Below are 22,198 nucleotides of genomic sequence, written 5' to 3'. Positions count from 1 at the left end.
GAGCAGCCTAAAGCTGCGTTTAGCGCCCCTAACACGCAAAATGCACACTAGCTCATTCGACCGCTTAAAAAGGAGTTCGTCGTTCAACTATAAGAGCAAATCACGAAAATCGCCGTGGTCGATTTTTTCGCCCTCTACGGCCATCGCGGGAACTTGAGAGTTTCCGGGGCCAATGGGTCGAACCAATGCCTCCTCTAGAAAGATGCCTGCCGCATAAGAAGAAAAACAGCTGCCACACCCTTTGTCTCCTTCATTTTAAAATGTTCTCCGTCGCTAGCGTCACTTGTGGCGAACGCTGCAACAACACAACACTTTGCGTAGCCTTTGAAACAGTGATGCACAATTGCAAGTCTTGAACAACTCTCGACTGACGCGCCCCTATGGGCCGCAGATGAAATACGCTTAGCTGGTATGACGATAGTTATAGCGCGAGAACAAAACGACGACACAGAGACAAGAAGGACACGAAAGAGAAAGCTCTGTGTCGTCGTTTCGTTCTCGCGCTATAACTATCGTCATGCCATACCAACTAGCCCAAGCTGCCACACTTCTATGCTTAGCTGGTACCACGAAGGAAGGAGCTGTACCCTTTTCCTTCCTCCGTGGCTGGTACCACCCACCGCCGTGATGATGGATGGATGGATATGGCTGTACCCTTTAGATCGGGCGGTGGCTAGAGCCACCAAGCTGCTATACTTAATAAACCAAAAGCTAGATTTTTTTTTAATGGTGAGGTTGACGATTCGTACTTTGCAGCGAAGGGTTCAATTTTCACTCGTGCCTTGACTTTAGCCACCAATAACATAACCTCCTTCTAGTTAATTCTACCTGCTTAAAGTCTATTTTGCCCTCACTGTCCCTAAACCCCAGTGCTTTGAAAAAAACTCGGCGCCATCAACTTGAACTACAGGGTGAAGCCCTGTACAGAAAATTATCAAGTGTTCGGCAGTTTCTTCTTCCTCTCCACACGCACTGCATACTGTGTCTGCCCCTTCGTATTTGGCCCGACATGTCTTCGTTCGCAATACTCCCATCTTGGCCTCAAACAGTAGAAAACTACCACGAGTATTATCATAGATCCTTTCCTTGGCTATTTCCTGCTTAAAAGTTCGATAGATCTCTAGTGCGGACTTCTTAGTCATGCCAATTCTCCACATATCGGTTTCAGCTTTCTTCACCTTCTTCTTAACCGATAATTCTTTTTGGTTTGGTCCCCTGCAGTTTCCCAAGTATTTACCAGTCAATTTTCTGGTTCACTTCCGCCATTTTGTATCGACATTCTTCATGTACAAGTAGCTGAATACCTTCCTAGCCCAACGATCCTCCCCCATCTCTCTCAATCGCTTCTCAAATTTTATCATGCTGCTAGCTTCCCAGCCCTCAAATGATGTCCATCCCATGTCACCTTGTACTCCCTGATTTGGTGTATTCCCGTGAGCTCCTAAGGCAAGCCTACCTATTACACGTTGCTTAATTTCTGATCTTGCTTGAACTTCTTATCTCATGCACATGACCGCATTGCCGAACGTCAGACCAGGAACCATGACCCCATTCCATATTCCTCTCATAACATCATACCTATTGTAATTCTACAGTGCCATGTTTTTCATTACTGCTACATTCCTGTTATCTTTAGTCGACACGTATATTTCATGTTCCCTTAGGTACTCGGCCCCATTGCTTATCCATACGCCCAGATATTTGTATTAATCTGTTATCTGTAGCGTGACCTCCTGTATTCTAAGCTCACTACCTTCATTATCATTAAAATCATGACTGCTGATTTTTCTTACTGAATCTGAAATCTAATCTATCTCCCTCAGTACCGCAGATGTCCATCAATCTCTCCAAATCTTCCTTGTTGTCGGCCATTATCACTATATCATCTGCGTACATCAATGCTGGTAGTGCCCAATGAGTTTTCCTTGTTTGACGAAAGAGAGGTTGAAACCCAGTACACTTCCCTCTATTTTGGCCTCTAATTTTTGTTGGTACATCATGAATAACAAGGGTGACAGAGGACACCCCTGCCTAAGCCCCCGTTTCACCTCTGTGGGTTTAGATACCTGTTTTCCCACTTTATAACTACCTTGTTACTTTTATAGATCTCATTTAAAAAATTAGTGACTACATCTTCCACGCCTAGTGTCTCCAGTATTCCCCACAGTTCCTCTTGAACCACGCTATCGTACGCTTCCTTGATATCCAAAAATGCTAGCCACAGGGGCCTGTGTTCCTTCTCTGCTATTTCGATGCACTGCGTCAGTGAGAACAGATTGTCTTCCAGCCTCCTGTGTTTCCGAAACCCATTCTGCAGTTCCCTCAGCACCCCCTCATCCTCTATCCATGCCTGCAGTCTTTCCTTTATAATCTGCATCACCAGCCTGTAGACCACTGATGTCACTGTTATAGGACGGTAGTTGTTTATGCCAGCTTTGTCCCCCTTTCCTTTATAGATCATGCTCATCCTGCTAAGTTTCCATCCATCGGGAACTTCTCCATCGATTATTATTTTGCTCACTGCCTCTCTCAAAGCCTGCTTAGACTTCGGACCTAATGTCTTAATCAGCATAATTAGAATGCCATCTGGGCCTGTTTCGGTCACGAGCGCCATCGCGCGGGGCTTGTTTAAAACTGAAGGCAGGCCAACTCCGCTGGGAGCGCGAGTCATTCCTCAGGCATCTTTCTAGAGGATGCGTTGGTGAAACAAGGCTGAAATGCGGAAGGAGCAAACTGTCTGCTCCAGTGGGGATTTAAAACGCACACCTGGCATGCTGATTTATCCGCGGGGGGCCGAAGTACGCCGGTAAACATGTCGCACTTCTTACCAGAGCTCGAACAGGTCGGTACACCTTGATTTGTCATGTATGCATTGCACATCGTGCCGGGCGTCTTTCGTTTGCCGGTACTACTGCAGACCGGCAAAGAACGGCAAATACATGTCTGTGCTGCCTAAGTTTGTTGACAGAGTTGTCAAGTGAAGTGGCATGACGTAAGCCCCGCAGTGACAGTGGTTAACCACAAAACGGAGGCGCGATATTTTATGCTACTTGTGCTACAAAATGCAAGCACCTTTTGTGTGTTGTTTAATCGTTTGAGGGGCACCTCACTATAATGGTGCACCAAAAGATGGGCTTATGTGCAGCATACTCCCTGTCTGAAACATGTTATAGGTCACTTTCGGGCAAGGTTCTGTTTGGCGTGCATAAGTAGGTTGCCAACTGGGGGGGTATGTGCCCCTGCAGCTTGGACTTTCTCGTATGGTTCTTGTGTAATCCGTTCTGGCTGTGTGGTCTGTTGACACGGTCGTTTCACTTAGCGGCCCGTGTGCGTTGTTGAAGGGTGAGTCCCGCCCCCACTTTTTTTTTTATCGCTGTGCATTCTATTCTAATATACATATCGTTTAGTAATAATAATATCTGGTGTCTTACGTTCAAAAACCACAAGATAATCAGGAGAGGGGCCTCATGGAGAGCTCTGATAATTTTGGCTATCTTGTGTGCTTTAACGTGCACCGACACCACACAGTAGACAGGCCCCTGGCGTATCGCCTCCATCCTAATGTGACCGCCGGGGTCAAACCCCCGACCTCCAGTTCAGCAGCCAAGCACATGTAACCGCTGATCCAGCGTGGCCGACAGGTCACTTTCCTTTGTAGCGTTTGCAGGGGAAAAAGGGATAAGAGAACACAGATAAGCTGTGCTGTGCACAAAACAGTACAAATCTACTGGCCCTATGTATGCATCAGAGCCATAAATTGAAAAGTATAGCTGGAAAGTTCTTAGTGTTAATCCATGCACACGGAAGCTGTCATATCAGAATGCTGCCCTCTATGTGCTAAATTTACACCAACATGTGTATTTGCTGTTCAAAATCGTTGTTCTTATCCAATCTTCTCTTTCTTACTCGGCACAGTGGCAAACACGTTTTTAAGGTGCAACTTTCACGACATATAGGTGGCGCGACTGTACATCTAATATGGCTGTCGTTGAGATGATCGCCCCGAGAGAGACTGTACCGGAAAGCACACTTTTGGTGAATAGTGTAATTCTTCGCACTTCAGAGGCCCTACGATTTATGTTCCAGAGAAAGTAGCGATACAGAACAGCCGCAACAGCCTTGCTGCATGAAAGAGAAAGACTACGGTTGCTGGTTGTTGACAAACTGGCACCATCTTGTTCACCGAGCTCTGTGCATCGCATATAGTTTAATAAATAAGTTACTTAACATTATTAGTGGAGGTGGATGACTCCCGTACCTTGATAGAGGCGCGCAGCGGTCGAAATGCCGAGGACTCTTCGGCTACTTCAACTACCAGTACCTCATCACCGCTGGCCTCTCCAGCCAAGTTGACAACTTAGGTCAACCTGCTGCCCCTTCGAGATCATGGCACTTTCTCCGCTGACGGTACCATCGACGTTGACTCCTGGCTCTGCCAGTACGAGCGCGTCAGTGCTACCCACCGCTGGGATCACACGCTGATGCTCACGAATGTTCTCTTCTACCTCGACGGCATGCCACGGACATGGTTCGCAACAAATGAAACCGAAATCACGAACTGGGATCTCTTCAAAACGAAGATTCGTGATCTTTTTGGCGATTCATCTGGTCGTCAGCTCGCTGCCAAGGAGACTCGCGCCCAGACGTCGACTGAATCGTATGTCTCGTACATTCTTGACGTCTTGGCGCTTTGTAGCAAGGTCAACCAGCACATTTCGGAAGACAAGGAAGGTAATCACGTTCTCAAAGGAATTGCTGACGATGCCTTCAGCCTGTTGGTTTCTAATAATGTCACAAGCATCGACACGATCCTGAAAGAATGGCGCCGTCTAGAACAGGCTAAAGCCCACCGCATCACCCACGGCATCACGCGCCTGCCAAACACAGCGGCTACTTCCTCATGCAATGACGCCTTGCAACAAGCTCCCCGATGTGACAACCTCACCTGCATCGTTTGTCGCAAGGTCGAGCCAGCCCAACCAATAGTCACTTCATTCTCAACGCCTGATCCTTCACCAACCGCGATATCACTGATGCAAGCGGTCTTTCGTCAAGAATCATTGAACGTCGGCCTACATCCTGTTCAACCAGTCTGCTCTTCCGAGCCATTTTTCCGCTCCTCCATCCGCTCCTCGCTTTGGTTTCAACTACTCTTGACAACGCAATTTGTCCGAATGGCGTACACTGGACGACAAGCCCATATGTTTCAACTGCCGACACGTCGGTCATATCGCTCACCACTGCCGCAATCACTCGGCTCCGCCAGCACAGTATGGGCCTCCCCCCCAGGCCACTTCTGTTCACCAGTCATGCTGAGCCTTTAAATTTGATTCCTCTGTGCCGACCACATTCTCTGATTCTGCCGCAGCTCTGACGAGACCTCGCTACACCCGCTCACCATCTCCTGCTCGCCGTTGTTGCGAAGCGCGCCTCCGACGACGTTACGAAGGGCACCACGAATCTCACCGCTGCAATCACTGTTTCGAAAGACGGCGACGCCAACACGGTCTCGAAGGCGCCACTGCTTCGAACTTTGCCGGGAAGGTCACCAGCCGTTTGGTGGCGCAGGTTTTTCAGCTTGCGACTGCTTCTGCGCAGAGCTGATAGACGAGCGGACGAGACGATGGTGAGTTAAACAAGGTTTATGTACAGCATATATACAGAGGCGTTACAAATTCGGCACTGGGGCCGACAGCTTAGAGACCCGAGGAGCCGAGCTCTCCTCTCTAACACATAGGTCTACTGCTCGCGACGCGCCGCAGGGCTTCTTTTATATGCACCGGGTGGATTCTTTGAGTAACCAAATGTCCAACCAGAAGCGCCGCTGGTCGTGAGGTCAGAATCCTCCAATGGGGTCGCCGCTGGGCCGCGTCATTCTCATCGAATCTGGAGCCGCTGCGCTGCACGTGGCTGCACCCAAAGACGAGTGACGTCGCCACGCATTGCGTCAGACTCGCCAGACAGGAAGGCGCCGATTGCTTCGACGCGCTCGTGGGTTGAGGAGCTCGCTGTCCGTTGCCCGACAGAAAGGCGCCGCCACGTGATGACGTCGTTGAGTTGTTCGCGTCAGGCGGGCTCGCGTGCTGGCCTTTACACAGATTGCCTTTTTCAGAGGCATGGACGTTCGCTGTGGACTCACAGGCATAACAGCAGCCCCGCCGCCAGACAATGCGCCGGAAAGACGAGCTGCTTCTCCACGTGGCTCGGATGTCAGGCGCACTCGTTCACCAGGTCCCTCCAGGTTCGCCTCCAGGGCCATGGGGAGAATGCAGCTCCAGACTCTGTTCCGGGAACACATCCCAGCTCCACTGGCTTGTCGCCACAACTTGTCGACCAGCTTTACTCGTCTCTTCTGACGATCTTTGGTTTCAGCACTTGTCGATGGTTCTGCAACTTGTCAAGAACGGTTCGACAACAGACAACACACGACACAAGCAAGTGCCCTCGGTCACCCGACAAAACACCAGACAAAGTATAGTAGAACACATACCTAGCTACGTGTCTATCGAAATTTCGTTCCCTCTACATCAAGAGGCACACGTGGGACACAAGACTCTTAAAATGACAACTCATATTTTTACACGTACAATAACGTAACGAAATAGAATACAACATAAAGTTGGCTCCTTGAGCTCACTCTGGACGAGAGTGCTCAGCTAAGGTCGTGATGAGGTCAAAATTTTGCCCCCAATCGCCAGCGAGAAACGGAAAGATGGAGAAGGTACTAACTAAACGCACAGCTCAATGCGTCTGCATCAGCGTTTAGCTTTCCTTTTTTTGTAGCGAACGTCAAAGTTGAGCTGTTCGAGTATCATGCTCCACCTCAGTAACCGGCCACTTTTAGGCGACGATACCTATGCGGTACCAACAGCTGCTCATATTTGAGACGTTGCACAGGGGAAGAACGATACGGCTTGCTAGGTATTGGCTCCTCACAAGTTAGCTCGATATCGTGCTCGATCACCGTCGTGTTTCCGGGATGGTCCGAAAACACGTCTTCAAATTCGGAAACAATCCTTTTCAGGTCCTCCTTCTGGACTTCACTTAACCTAGGCTCTAGGTTCAACTGCTCCAAGATAACCTCCGATTCCCTTTCGATTACCTCACTAGAACTAAAAAGTCCTGCTCCCTGTTCCTCTGAAGCATTCAACAGCTGATTTACGACTGCTTGCCGTTGAACGTATGGTTTCATCAAGTTACTGTGGTAAATTTTGTTCGGCCACCTTCCTAATTTCACTTCATAATTGATATCAGAAAGCTTCGATATTATTTTGGCGGGCCCTTCCCAATGAACCTCAATCTTTTTTCTTTTTGCTCGGCCGCAGCAGCATTACCTGACTTCCTACTTCAAAAGCACGCTTCTTCGCCCATTTGTCGTAGTACTCCTTCGACAACACTTGTGCAGCCTTCATGTGGCTTTCCACTAGATCTTTCGTTTTTCCAAGCCTCTGAAGGAGGTCTAGAACATGCGCAACTACATTAGGGTCCTCATCAAAACCCTCCCAGCACTCGCGCAGCATCCGCAATGGTGTTCTCAAATTCCTGCCATAGACAAGCTCTGCAGGGCTAAAACCAGTGTTCTCATGAGGAGCTGATCTCAAAGCGAAAATAGCGGGAGGAATACACGCTTCCCAGTCGCATTTGTGCTCGTAGCAAAGAGCCCTCAGTATCCGTTTCAGAACGGAATGCATACACTCTACCGGATTAGATTGCGGGTGATAGATCGAGCTGTGCACTACTTTTATTCCGCATTTATCCATAAAGGTAGAGGTAAGGCAGCTGGTGAAGACACTACCATTGTCGCATTGGATTTCAGAAGATGCGGGCAAATATAGATAGCAGTGCATCCACGACATGAGGGGAATTGAGCTCCTTAGGTGGTATCGCTTCCGGAAATTTTGTGGCTACACAGAGAGCTGTCAGGATGTACCGACAACCTTGCCTTGACTCTGGCAGTGGCCCGACGATATCAATTACTAGGCGCCGAAAAGGTTCTGTGATAATTGGCACAAGCTTCATGGGTGCCTTCCACTTCTCCGTGGATTTCCCTGCTCTCTGACAAGTGTCGCATGAGCGTACAAAGTCTTCGATATCCTTCCAGCATTTCGGCCAATAAAACTCAAGGGAAACTCTAGCCTTGGTCTTTTTTATTCCGAGGTGCCCTGCCCATGCGTTTGCGCCAGTTCCAATAGTTGGCGACGATACTTTTGTGGCACCAAGAGCTGCTCATACTTGCGACCTTGCGAATTTGTGTAGCTCCGATACAAAAGCCCTGCTTTCTCAAAAAAAGAAACATTCTTTTTCTTTTTTCCCAAGTTTACGCTTTCCATTAGCGCTTTTATCGAGAGGTCCTCACGCTGCTCTCGAATGAGCGTTTCTCGATCAACCCTCGACAGCTCCCTCCAACTTTCCGCTACAGGCGAGAGCGTTGCACCTCTCTCGCTCTGACTCAATGGCGCCATGTCGTCTCCCCCTGCTTTGGAAACCACGCCGGTCGCTTTGGCGACGGGTCGCTCGAGTGACTGCTCACATGACTCACGCGGAAAATTTCCTCTCTGAGGTTCCGTCGACCCGCCGACAAGGTCACTTGAGAGTTCACCTCATTGAACAAGATCAAGCTCCCGCGAAAGCTTCCGCGCTTGCGATCGCGTGAGGGCCATGTACGCTAAGTTGGGGAAGAACGATTTAGCCTGCTCTTTGAGAAGCTGCTCTAAATTGTTAGAGAAAAGATAAGGAAAACTATCGGGAAACGCGACAGACACAGCCGCTTCGGTGCGAAGCTTATCGAACGGGCCTTCAATGACAACCGTAGCGATTGGTAAGCAAGCACTCTGCTCCTCGGCGACTTGCCCGATCCACGCGCATTCTCCTGTAATGTCATCCGGAAACACCAATGAAGGATGGACAACGTCCATGGTTGCCGCTGAGTCACGAAGTGCTCGACACGTTTTCCCATTCACACTAATTTCTTGGATATACGGCTCTAACAACCGCATGTTCTTTTCCCATTCTCGGATTGTTGCAAAAGCAAACTTTTACTTACAGTTTATCGCGATGTGCCCTTCCTTTTTGCAGTTGTAGCAGATTAGCGGCTTCCGTGATTCAAGCGCCCGTGTGGTATCAGTGCGTTGTTTGGGAACCTCACTCGATTTCTCCGCTTCCGTTTGCCCTTCCCCAACAGTGTCCTTCGTAGGAGACGGGTCCTTCTTGAAATTACGGTGCGGAGCGGGTTTCCGTTGATCAGATTTCTTTGAAAAGCCCTCTTTTCTTTCATCCTTTTCAACGCGCACTGCCCTGCTATGCAACTTTCGACGAGTATAATACTCCTCGGCTAACTCTGCTGCCTTGTTTAGCTGTACTTCACCAAGTTTGTCCTGCAGCCAAAGTTTGACATTCTCCTCGATGCAGCGGTAGAATTGCTCCAATGCAATGCATTCTACCACTTTATCGCGGTCGTCATAAACACCTTCGTCCTTGAGCCATTCAATTAAATCGGCTTTAAGACGAAATGCGAAGTCAACGTGTGACTCATTCCCCTTTTTAGCATACCGGAACCTTTGCCTGAAAGCCTCGGGTGGCAACTTATAACGTCTCAAGAGCACTTCCTTAACCTCGTCATAGCTCTCAAACGCTTCCCTCGACAAGCAAGTTATCGCGTCGGACACTTCGCCGGGAAGAAGAGCTAACAGGTTCTGTGCCCAAAGAGACCGCTCCAAAGCATTTCGTTCACAGACGTGTTCAAACTTGACGAGATACTTGGCCATGTCCTCGCCTACTACGAACAGTGGCAGTTGGTCCCGATTTCTATAACCGCTGACCTGAATCGTCGGGGAAGCTACTCTAGGCGCCTGCGAACACTGTAGGATTGCCAATTCTATTTGTTTCAACTCGAGGCGTACCTGTCTCTCGGCCTACTCGCGCTCGCGACATTTGCGCCTTTCAGCTTCTTCACGTTCGCGAGCTTCTACTTCTCGCCTTTGAGCCTCCTCGCGGCGTGCTTTGATATCCTCCCAGGCCTTATCGGCTTCCTCAGCCGAAACTCCTTCATTCCTCATGATCTCAAGAATCGCTTGCTTTCGTTTCGCACGGCCCAAAGTAATGCCGAGTCCCTCACAAATTTCAATAAGTTCCTTCAATTTAAGGTTCTCCATCGTTCACACTAGCCTCTTGCTGTTTGCCTCTGTTAAGAATTTACTTGCCGTACCCACTATAAGCCTACTAGCAAAACGCGCAAGCAATTTTTAACACTCCTGTGTTTACCCCCTCCGCATTGACTTTGGTTTCAAAGCACTTCGACTTTGCTTGAAACGATCAAAGCTTATTTCACTGCTTCACACAGCCCTTCTCTAAACTACTGTAACCTGAGCTAGAGTAGTCTGGTGAACTGAGGGGAAAACATCAGGCACTCACCGCATCGATGCCGCTGACGCCGGCCGATCCCGCAGCTGCCAACCACTGTTGCGAAGCGCGCCTCAGACGACGTTACGAAGGGCGCCACGAATCTCACCGCTGCAACCACTGTTTCGAAAGACGGCGACGCCAACACGGTCCCGAAGGCGCCACTGCTTCGAACTCCACCGGGAAGGTCACCAGCCGTTTGGTAGCGTAGGTTTCTCAGCTCGCGACTGCTTCTGCGCAGGGCTGATAGACGAGCAGACGAGACGACGGTGAGTTAAACAAGGTTTATGTACAGCATATGTACTGAGGCGTTACAAATTCGGCACTGGGGCCGACAGCTTAGAGACCCGAGGAGCCGAGCTCTCCTCTCTAACACATAGGTCTACTGCTCGCGACGCGCCACAGGGCTTCTTTTATATGCACCTGGTGGATTCTTTGAGTAACGAAATGTCCAACCAGAAGCGCCGCTGGTCGTGAGGTCGGAATCCTCTAATGGTGTCGCCGCTGGGCCGCGTCATTCTCATCGAATCTGGAGCCGCTGCGCTGTACGTGGCTGCACCCAAGGACGAGTGACGTCGCCACGCATTGCGTCAGACTCGCCAGACAGGAAGGCGCCGATTGCTTCGACGCGCTCGTGGGTTGAGGAGCTCGCTGTCCGTTGCCCGACAGAAAGGCGCCGCCACGTGATGATGCCGTTGAGTTGTTCGCGTCAGGCGGGCTCGCGTGCTGGCCTTGACACAGATTGCCTTTTTCAGAGGCATGGACGTTCGCTGTGGACTCGCAGGCATAACACCGTCAATCTCGTTCGCCCCCGCAACGCCAACCTGCCTCTCCGACCTATTCGCAGCGCCCCCGACCGGAAAACTAGGCAGTGCAGCTTCTGGAGGTGGAGCTGACCTGATGATGACCTCTGCAAAAAATCCTCATGTAATATTATTAATCACCCGGAATCTTTGGAACATTACTTTAGACAATGTACCTGTGCGCGCGTTGATCGATGCCAGTGCGCATTTGTCCATCATGAGTGCTGCTCTTCGTCGCCGACTGAAGAAAGTTGTCACACCCACCTTAAACCGAGCCGTTCCAAGTCGCCGACGGGGGACTGCCGCTATTATTGGCATGTGCTCTGCCCGTGTGACTCTTGCCGGTAGAAGCACTGCTGTTCTTTTCACCATTATTGAAAATTGCCCTCATGATCTAATTCTAGGTATGGACTTTTTAACCGCTCACTCTGCCCTTATAGACTGTTCAGCCGGCTGTCTTGACCTTGAGATGCCTCTACTTTCTGATCCGACCGACCCACACCAAAGCCGTTTTTACTGCATCGATTTCGTACGCCTTCCACCTAATGATTTTACACACATTGACCTCTCCTCTGTGCTACCCGTACCTTACAGTGATTACATGTTTGAACCAATTTATGTCTTGATGTTTACGCATGGCGTCGATTTTCACAGTTGTTGGAAATCGCACATGCCTTTCTATTGTCATTTTTGCCCTCACTGCCCGAATTCTTCCTCGAGGTATCTCCCTGGCGGAAATTACTGCCCTACAAGACTATATATACGGTTGAGCCCTTCAGAGTCTATACGAATGAGCCCTTCAGAGTGGACGATTGCTGCAGCTCAGACCGTGATCCAACTATATCACGTTCATTGGGCGTCGACGTTGACCGCATAGTGCCATCAGACCTCACTCCTGATCAAACTGAACCCCTCCGTCACGTCCTGGAGTCCTATCGTAATATTTTTGGCTTTGCTAGCACGTCCATAAGCCGAACTAGTGTTGTTACTCATCACATCAATACTGGTGACGTGAGTCCCATTCACTGACGTCTATACCGTGTTTACGCGTCCGAGCTTGAGAAAGACATAATCGAGTCCTCGTGTAGCCCCTGGGCTTCTCCTGTCGTCCTGATCAGAAAGAAGGATGGAATGTGGCACTTTTGTGTACATTGTCGGCACCTAAGCAAAATTACGAAGAAAGATGTTTACCTGTTGCCTAGTATCGATGATGCCTTAGACTGCCTTTATGGTGCTACGTATTTTCCCACTATCGACCTTCGATCTGGCTATTGGCAGATTGCTGTCAATGAGATGGATCGCGAGAAGACCGCATTCGTCACTCCTGATAGTCTTTATCATTTCAAAGTTATGTCCTTCGGTCTGTGTTATGCGCCGGCTACATTTGAAAGAATGATGGACTCATTTCTCCAAGGGTTCAAATGGTCTACCTGCTTATGTTATTTAGATGACATTATCGTTTTCTCACCCACATTCAACTCCCATCTTGATCGTTTATAGGCGATTCTTGAAGTTTTTCGTCGAGCCGGACTTCAATCAAACTCTTCGAAATGCCACTTCGATCGTCGTCAAATAACCGTACTTGGCCACCTCGTAGATGCCGCAGGAGTCCGCCTAGATCTAGAGAAAATTCGCGCCGTAATGGAATTTCCTGTTCTGAAGTCCACAAAGGACGTTCGCAGTTTTGTGGGATTGTGTTCCTATCTCCGATGCTTTGTTAAGGACTGCGCAATCATTGCACGCCCACTCACAAACCTCCTGAAGAAGGACGCCCCATTTTCCTTGGGCGCTGGTCAAGCCTAATCTTTTTCCCAGGTCACGACCCTCCTTAGAACACCACCGATTTTAGCTCATTTCGATCCATTAGCTTCAATCGAGGTTCGCACTGATGCTAGTGCGCACGGCATAGGAGCAATGCTATTGTAGCGCCAACGCGGACATGACCATGTTGTAGCATATGCAAGCCAACTGCTATCTACCGCCGAGCGCAACTATTCAATCACTGAACGTGAGTGCCTTGCTTTTGTGTGGGCAGTCGCTAAGTTTCGCCCATACTTATAAGGGCGTCCAATTCGAGTAGTCACCGATCACCATGCGCTCTGCTGGCTGGCCTCACTCAAGGATCCCACAGGACGCCTCGCTTGTTGGGCCTTACGTTTACAAAAATACACATTCACCGTAATGTACAAAACAGGGCGGTTGCATCAAGATGCGTATTGTTTATCCCGCTACCCTGCTGAAGAAGCCGCCCATACTGACACCTTTCCAGACTTTCTGTCGATGGCGCAGCTACTCAACCTTGGCCACGAACATTGCCGGGATGCTTCTCTGCAAGCCATCATTGAGAAGCTTGAGTTTATGCCTCACGACGCATCTCTACAAATGTTCCTGGTCAAAGACTGGATCCTGTATCACCGTAACCTCGAGCCGTATGGCCATGACTTACTCCCCGTCATACCAGCATATCTTCGTGCGACTGTCCTCAACCAACTTCATGACGCTTCTTTGGCAGACCATTTGGGCGATTCTCGCATATATGACTGTGTGTGTCGTCATTTCTTTTGGCCTGGTCTTGCCCATTTTGTTCGACACCGCTTGTGAGCCCGGCTGGTGCCGCAAAAAGCCATCTTCCCTACTAGCTGGATTTCTACAGCTGATCGACATTCCCACTAAACCTTTTTTTCGAAGTGGCCTCGACCTACTTGGCCCATTCACGATATCCAGCTCAGGCAACAAATGGATTGCTGTCGCTACTGACTATGCGACACGGTACGCTATCGCACGAGCACTTCCGACGAGTTGAGCAACTAGTGTGGTGGAATTTCTGGTATACGATATTATTTCAGTACACGGAGCGTCACGCCAGCTCCTCACTGACCAGGGCCGGACCTTCCTGTCAGCTGTCGTTTACGAAATTTTGCGCCCTTGCACTGCCAAGCACAAGTTTGCCACTTCGTACCATCCGCAAACGAATGGTTTTGCGGAGTGCCTCAACCGCACCATAACTGACATGCTTTCTAAATACCTAGCGGCCAACCACCATGACTGGGACGTCCCTTTGTCATTTGTGAGGTTTGCATATAATTTGTTGCGTCACGACGCTGCCAGCTATTCGCCATACTATCTTCTCTATACGGCCGAGAACCCGCCCCTATCCTTTGACACCTTGTTGCCCTCGGTCACTGAATATGCCGGCGAAGACATTGCGCGAGCCGGCCATGCACGCCAACTCGCCCGCAGCCGTCTACAGGCCTCACAGGAGCACCAAAGACAGCTCTACGATTCCCATTATTGAAACGTGCACTTTTCACCGGGTTCCCCTGTCCTTCTCTGGTCTCCCACTTGGCGTGTAGGTCTTTCTCAAAAACTGCTGTGACGCTACACTTGACCATACCGTGTCGTTTGTCAGGTGACTGACGTTACATATGAGATAGTTCCAGCTGATCCAACTTCATCATCGTCAGCTTCGAGGGACATTGTGCACATAGCTCGACTCAAGCCTTATCACCCTCCTTCCACCGCATGCGAGTAGCTCAAGCACCGAGACGGTGCTTCTACCGCCTGTGGGTTATAATACAGAGCAGCTGCAGCAGCCTTGCTGCATGAAAGAGAAAGACGACGACGGTTGCTAGTTGTTGAACTGGCGCCATCTTGTACACCGAGCTATGTGCATCGTATATAGTTTAATAAATAAGTTACTCATAACAGTAGGAAAGTGTTTACTATATTAAGTAAATAATAAATCCTACGTAGCACGTTGGGTAGATAAATATGCGCAACATCGTAAGCAAGCCCCACACGTAAGCTCTTCACACTGCAAGCTGTGTGTAATTGCATGCAAAGCCTGGTGCCATGTTTGAAAAGTATTTTAATGGGAACGTCAGTATCAATTTCTCAGTTATATCAGAAATATTTTAGGAGACATGCTTTATCTTGCAGTTTTTCTTGCATTCCATTATGCGCGAAGCTTCTTCAGGTGACCTAAAAGCACGAAGTAAAATAAGCAGACGAAAAAATTGTTGTTGTTCAATACCGAAGCACACGCACCGATTGAGGCATGTCATATTAACGACAATATGATTTGCGGATGCCTTCTAGATTAAAAAACAAAAAAGAGAATGAGGTCGGCAAGCAGCGAATGAAGCCAGTGGTAATACGCAATTTTCATGTCTAAGAGGTAATATTCCCATTACTATTTTATGTTTCAGTGTTTGAGAATTACAAAAGATAGCACGATGAAAGGCAGAAACGCAAAAAAAGAAAAAAAAAAAAAACCGCCGTCAGCTAGTTAGACCGAACACAACACAAATTGCTGCTGATGTGGATGTCATGGATACACTTCGCAAACGCTTCAGATGTGTAATGACGTGATGAACGTTTTGAAACCAATATTTTTTTTTTATTCTAGAGGTGAAAAGCATTCCTAATTCTGGTACTGTTTTCACAGCAATTGGGTCAGACAGACGAACTAAGCGCGAGAACTGCAAACCTTGAACTTGCTGTACTCGTACACAAAATGGGTGCTGCCCACGGCCTTGGTCACAGGCCTTGGTTATTTGCCTGCTAAATTTAACAACCTTAACCCTTCATGGCTTTTTGGGGTGCTAATGTTAATGGGAGGCTTACTGTTTCTCCCTGTGCGAGCATAGACACTCACAGTGAAATCAGTCTGCGTTTTCTTTTTTATTTCCTTTTTCCCTTTAACTTGAGAAACTCGGAGGGTTATAGTAATATAAAGGTCGTTCCCAATATTGAAAAACGACCATAAATGCGGGAAAACAAGCAGCAACATCTGCTGTTTGAAGCTGGTCTAAAACTTCAATCATCTCAACAGGACGTTATGTTGGGCTAGTTGGTACATATTAGGCTGAAATACGTGGCGCAAGGTTGACAAAGAGAAAAAAAGAAGGCGCTCTTTCTGTCTCGTCTTTTTTTCTCTTTGTCAACCTTGTGCCACGTATTTCAGCATCTCAACAGAGCTTGCCGCTGCCACCGCTCAGCAGCGCCACGGTACCTGGAAGTTGTGAATATGCTCATCACTTAAATTGAGGTGCATATGAAAAGCTTTCTGGAGTCTTCCAATACATCCCCTCCTAATCATATTGTTGTCTTGAGGCCACGTGGAGCTCCACCAGGTATTGTTCTTAATCAGATGACATTTTCTTGACCTTGTACAGTAACAAAAGCACTTTCCAGTCTAGTATGCTTGCTTTTCATGAAAAAAATGGCTGGTTTGATGATCTTGTGCAAAGTTGGCCACGATGTGCATTCTACAGACTGAACAGAAGCAGAGGCACCAAGGAGCCAGAATGGCAACACGTGAGCCAAGGTGTCCAGAAGACCATTGGATGGTTCTTGTGAATTTTTCAAAGCTGTCGCTGATTGATGGTCTGCTCAGTGACTAGCATTGCTTAATATATTGCCACAATATGCCAACATTGCCGTCAGTGAAGCTGAAGAGAAAAAAAGATATATTTTTTTTTGACATGCAAGCTGTGCAAGTGGAGGGCAGCTAACACAAGAAGAGGCTATTTTTTGTTTCATAACATGCAATAAAAGCAGTAGTGTTTTCTTATTTTAAATACCGAGGGTTTAGCTCGTGTGCAGCCAGCATGGCAGATGAAACTGGTAGAGAGCTCACTGCTGTTTCAACTTATCCAAATGATGCAACCCCCGCAGATGAACCCAGCATTATGTTAGAAGTCTGTACAACTTCTTTATCAGTAGCCATCATGACAGATTCACAAGAACTGAGCAAGTGGTGAAGGGTGGGCGAGTTGGTACATGTTTTTAAAGGAGGAATAAGCTGCATAGGTATGGGTGAAGCAAAGGAAACACACGAAGACGGGTGCCAACAGGCAGCTGAGGATTTATTGAGAAGAACAAGTATGGATAAATTTAATATGTGTGAACAAAGATTAGGGGAAGCTTTGCATCATGGAAGTGATGTCACATAAAGGATTTTTCTTTCTAATATATCAATAGATGGCTCGTTTATACACAGCTCCCCTTTTTTGCTGATTATTCGGGTGTCATGAATTTATCCCGGGAGCGCTTGCGAAGGATGGAAGTGAGAGATGGGAGAGAAGCATGGCAAAACAAGCACGCTTTATACAAAGGACGGATGCCTCGTACTCATGGCAACAGGCCTCAATTATCTCTCTAGCCACCTGTCATAACAGCGTTTAAAGGGGTACTAATGCAAAAAATTAGGCCTCGCATTTTTTTGCTGCAATATATTTCTGGAGGCCTGTTAGTCACAACACGGCACATCATTTGTGCAGCATGCGACATATAATTACAGGCCTCTCGTTATCGACCAGTTTTGGTTTGAGAGAGCTTGAAAAACCACCAGCTGTCGAGTGCAACTATCACCACCTGGCGTGTGCAGCTCTCGACCATGTCAGCACACAGAACTGTGATGCACTTCTGCATGGTCAGCATCAAGAATTCCTTTCGAATAAGAAACGAGACAGCAGTGTCGCCAAACAAAACTTTTACAACGTGTGCCACAGCCACGCACTCGCAACCAGCCACCAAGAAGTATAAACTGCTGGAACACCCCCTTCCCCCCCCCCAAATAAATATTGAGACTATGATGTCATGATAACTTGTGTTTATTGACTGGAGCATGGTGATATGAGGGAAGTAAGGAGGACCTCAAGAGGCCCTTATATATGGTGTCAATACCTTCAATATTTAAACTTGTGGGGTCTCGGCGAGGCGAACGAGCGCTTTGCCACGCCACGCTCTTGGTGTGAACGGACCCAGCAGACACGGTCGGTACAAAGCACACAACATACATACATTTATTAACTAATTTAGACGACGATATCGTCCGCCGAATGTTACATCAATTTTAATTAACGCGCTACCATACAAAAAACCTAAGGCAGTGACACACTAAACACACAATAACATAATAAACACACACTAACACACCCAACACACTAACTCATACCCAAGGCGGCGTCGCCAGCGCCCGACTTTCCACGTGGGACCCCGGCGCGAAGCCCACGGTGCCGAGCACCGGGGACCCACGCTACAGACAACCGTTCGCGGCAGCCGCCACGCGCAGAAAAGGTTCGCTCAACTCTCGCCCACCACCAAGGCCTGCCCACCGCCAGGGGCCACCGCCGGCGCTACCACTCTACCAACAGTGGTACTCAAAGCGAACACGCCATCTATCGCCCGGCGGTGGTCACCACCGAAATAAAGCCTTGGGGTGAGACACGTGCGCCATGCGGCGCAGACAACTTTACAGGGGGGGGGGGTGTCAGCACCTCCACAAACTTCAAAATTGCTGCAAAATACCTTCCGAGCTATATTCGCTGTTGATATTTTGATATACCCATGTTCACAGAAATCGATCCTGCAGACTATCTCAGTCGCAAAATTTTATCAGTACCATACAGGCTGGGATGCGTCTGTGTTTGGCACAATGTACAACTACTTCCAACACCAATTTTGAAAGAATTAGCATGTTCTCACAACCGATCATTGATGCACTGCCTAGTCTGTCCACATGCACCTTTCCGCATGAACATCAAATCTCATGAATGATACAAGTTGCACACTTGGTGGAGAGCTTTGCGTGTTGCTTGAAATAGATGAATGAGCACACTCGCCACTCAATTGCGATAATTATGCTCATTCGCTATGTCAGTTGCTGCATATCCTGGATGTCACACTAGTTTAGAAATGCTTCTTGTATCACCACCAGGTCATGAAATAGTCTTGCGAGACAGTAGAAGAATCTTTTCACCAGTTTTGCAAAAAGGAATAAATACCTTTAAGGTAGGTGTTTAGGCAATGCTCGCTGTGTTGGTGTATTTATTTTTCACTCCTATATTGGTATGGATGCTATATTGGTATGGATAGTGCATATCAGGAGATACAAATCACTACTTTGTGTCTTTTGCAAACTACGTTTAGTGTGTAGTTCTGCTGCATTCCTGGCTGGTTTATATTAATGAGGTTCGACTGCATTTGTATAATGACTAGCTCTTCAACAGGTTGAGATGGAAGTATAACTTGATATTGAAGAGCAGAATTTTTTAAAGATGAAAAAGCTGGGAGGCTGATCGTAAGACATCATGAAGACTCAGCGACAAAGCTTGGGCGTGTTGGTGGAACATTGGAGGCAACACAGCACGATATAGAACATCTACAAAGAAGGGCGACGCACATACGTTGCCCTTCTTTGTAGATGTTCTATATTGTGCTGTGTTGCCCTTCCTTGTCTGCATCTTATTTTGCACTGTGTTACCTCCCGATTTAAGACTGTTCGTATTTTTATGTATGTGCAGGAATCGTTCAGCCCCGAAGACTTTGTTGAGCGCCTTGCCTGGCGCAGCCTGGGAGGCAACATGGACCCCGAGACCTTTGACCCTAGTGTGCTGCAGGAGGCATTCAAACAAGGCATTCGAGACCTACAGGTCCTTTTTGAGATGACCCAGAAGAAGTGTGAACGCCTCGAGATGATCTGTCGGGAGGAGGAAGCACGTCATTGCCACAAGGTGGCCGAACTCCAGGACAAGAACAAGGTTGTCCCATGTCCCTTAGGCTGTCACTGACATTTTTGCATGTCTTCCCCGCAGTGCCACTGGTGTACCAGTCACACCAGTGACACTGTGGTCACGTGGCCACACGAAATGGTGACACGATCATCAATTGACATTTCGTCTGCTCGGCACGCACATGTATAGGTATGCATTTGCCATCCCCAATATCGTCGCTGCTGTCATTAGCGTCCACAAGCGGCGATGAAAACACTGAGAAATATGGAATCTCGGTGTGGCGAATCATTTTTGGTTCGATCCTCTTATGAGCATTGATTCTGAAATCTACGCTGAACCGAGCAGCCACGAGGCAGCTGGAGACGCACGCTTGGGCCACGCTGGCTGGTAACACATATGAATGCTGCATGCGTGTAACTTGTTTGCAATGAACATAGCTTCAAATACTAATCCATTTGCACATACATTTCCACAACGAATTACCCGTAGTAGCATATATTGTATTTACTCGATTCTACCGCGCCCTCGATTGTAACGCGCACCCGATTTCCACCGCGAAAAAAAAAAGAAAAAAGTTAGACATCAATTGCAATGCGCACCGATTTTTCTCGCTGGCCCGCACGATCACACCACTCAAAAAAAACGACTCCTTTCGGGAGCGTCTTCCATTTAAATATGAGGTACGGGCGAAGCTTGTGCCCATCTGACGTGTAACAGAGCATTGCCGTCACTGTAGTTTTACCGTGGACCGAGATCAGCATGCGAACTTGCTTCGCCCCCTTCATCTCGATGGTTGTGGTGCCAGGCATGTCGAAGTAAAGAGGCGTCTGATTGGCATTCCCGATTTGCCCAAGCAGGTAGCCGTTGTTGCGCCGCAAGTTTAGGACGAACCTCTGAAAACTGTGAAGCTTTTCATCGTACTCCTCCGCAAAACTTTTCGCATATGCATGTTCCCCTTCGGAGGAAAAAGCCTTTCCTCTTCATAAAGTTAGTTAGCCAGCACCTGCTCGCTTTAAACTGGCTCCGCATTAGACCTTTTTCTAAGACTATTTCATAGGCCGCACTTGGAGCAGTTCTGTCGTCACGAGCCGCTGTGCCGCTCGCTGCTCAAGCACATACTCGCCGAGCAGCTCTTTAAATTTGCGGAGACCGACCCTGCTGTGGTCCACAAAAGCCTTTGCGTGAAGCTTTGCTGACGACAATCTTCTGCTTTTGTTTCCACCGGTCCTGCACGCACGTTTCGGGAACTCCGAACGACCGCGATGAGGCCCGATTTCTGTCCGTTTCTGCACACGCGATGACTTTTTTTTTAAGAGCGGCATCGTGGTGCACTCGAGTTTTGGGGGTCGACCCTTCCACGCCGTCGATTCTAATGCACTACTAGATGACGAACTCCTCAGCACACGTACGAAGTGCCGCACATGGGAAACACATAGGCAGAAATGGCCGACGCGCCATGCCGACGCACGTAAGGGGCGGCCATTTTGGATTTGCCGATGGCAATAGATTGACCATAATTTTTTTGTTTGTACTCGATTCTAACGCGCATGCGATTTATGAACTCGCTTAACCGGAAAAAAGGTGCGCGTTAGATTCGAGTAATTACGGTATATTATGGTGGGGTATAAAAAGAAAAGAAAAGGACCCCAGCCTATGCAACAAGTGGCACAATGAGAACGCAGGATTTACACGGACGCTCTGCGTGAACTAAGCAAAACCAAGCAAGTGAAGCGTTTGCCAGGCAGCCAGGCGTCACCGCCAGATGGTACCAGATGTAGACACCGCGATGACAACACTAAAATTGTCAGCGCCATCACTGCTTCCTCATCGTCACTCGGTGCCTGAGGCGGAGCCTAGGAGCCCACTGAACACGTCAAATTACTGTCGATGTCTCATGGCCGAAACTCTCCGATAAGCCTTGGATGCTCTTTGAACTCAAATTAGAATAACTTTGATGTAACACGAGTGAGTTATGCTTCACTGAAAAGACTCGTGCATACCAAGCAACCGAATGAATGGCACATCTAAAGTTTGAAATTCGGGATTACTGCTTGCTCCTTTAAAAGAAACTGACTGGATTCCCAGAGATGGCTAACGCACAAGAGGGAGACAGAAATTTAGGTGGGCCGATGAAATGAAAAAGTTCACAGGTATAACGTGGCATCAGAAAGCACAAGCACTACATCCTCAGCCACAGGTGCATGTGCAGTTCTGATGTCTGGTGACAGCCTCGAGGCAACATTTCCAGCCTCTTGGAAACTTTGGGTACATTTTTACTGCTTCATGTTGTCAATGGAATGTTCAAGAGGACCATTTGCTGCTACTAGGTGGTATGGCACTAGGTGGTTAGCCAGCTTCAAAAAACCAGGTTGTCATGCGCACTTGAAACATTTGGTTTGAAGGAGAGCAACAATAGTGTTGTTGTTTTATTGACATGTGAATTTTGCACTGACAAAGTGCTTTAGAGGCCTACCCTAT

General features: G+C 48.2%; 1 protein-coding gene across 5 annotated transcripts in view; it reads left to right on the top strand.

Moving 5' to 3' along the window:
• Window positions 1-2,648: 2,648 nt before the first annotated feature.
• Sec10 (Exocyst complex component Sec10) overlaps window positions 2,649-22,198 on the top strand; it is a 408,207-nt gene continuing 388,657 nt past the window's right edge. For 3 of the 5 annotated variants that reach the window (XM_075870759.1, XM_075870760.1, XM_075870758.1), the window contains exons 1-2: window positions 2,649-2,842; window positions 19,511-19,747. In XM_075870759.1, the coding sequence (XP_075726874.1) occupies window positions 2,813-2,842; window positions 19,511-19,747 (267 nt within the window). In that variant the 5' untranslated portion in view covers window positions 2,649-2,812. The remainder of the gene's footprint in view (window positions 2,843-19,510; window positions 19,748-22,198) is intronic. The other 2 variants (XR_012885431.1, XM_075870761.1) reach the window with 1 other exon arrangement.

This window comes from Rhipicephalus microplus, chromosome 8 (genome assembly GCF_043290135.1).
Source record: "Rhipicephalus microplus isolate Deutch F79 chromosome 8, USDA_Rmic, whole genome shotgun sequence".
Classification (NCBI taxonomy): Eukaryota; Metazoa; Arthropoda; class Arachnida; order Ixodida; family Ixodidae; genus Rhipicephalus; species Rhipicephalus microplus.
The sequence above is the reverse complement of the archived record's forward strand: the minus strand, read 5'-3'. Positions and strand labels throughout refer to the sequence as shown.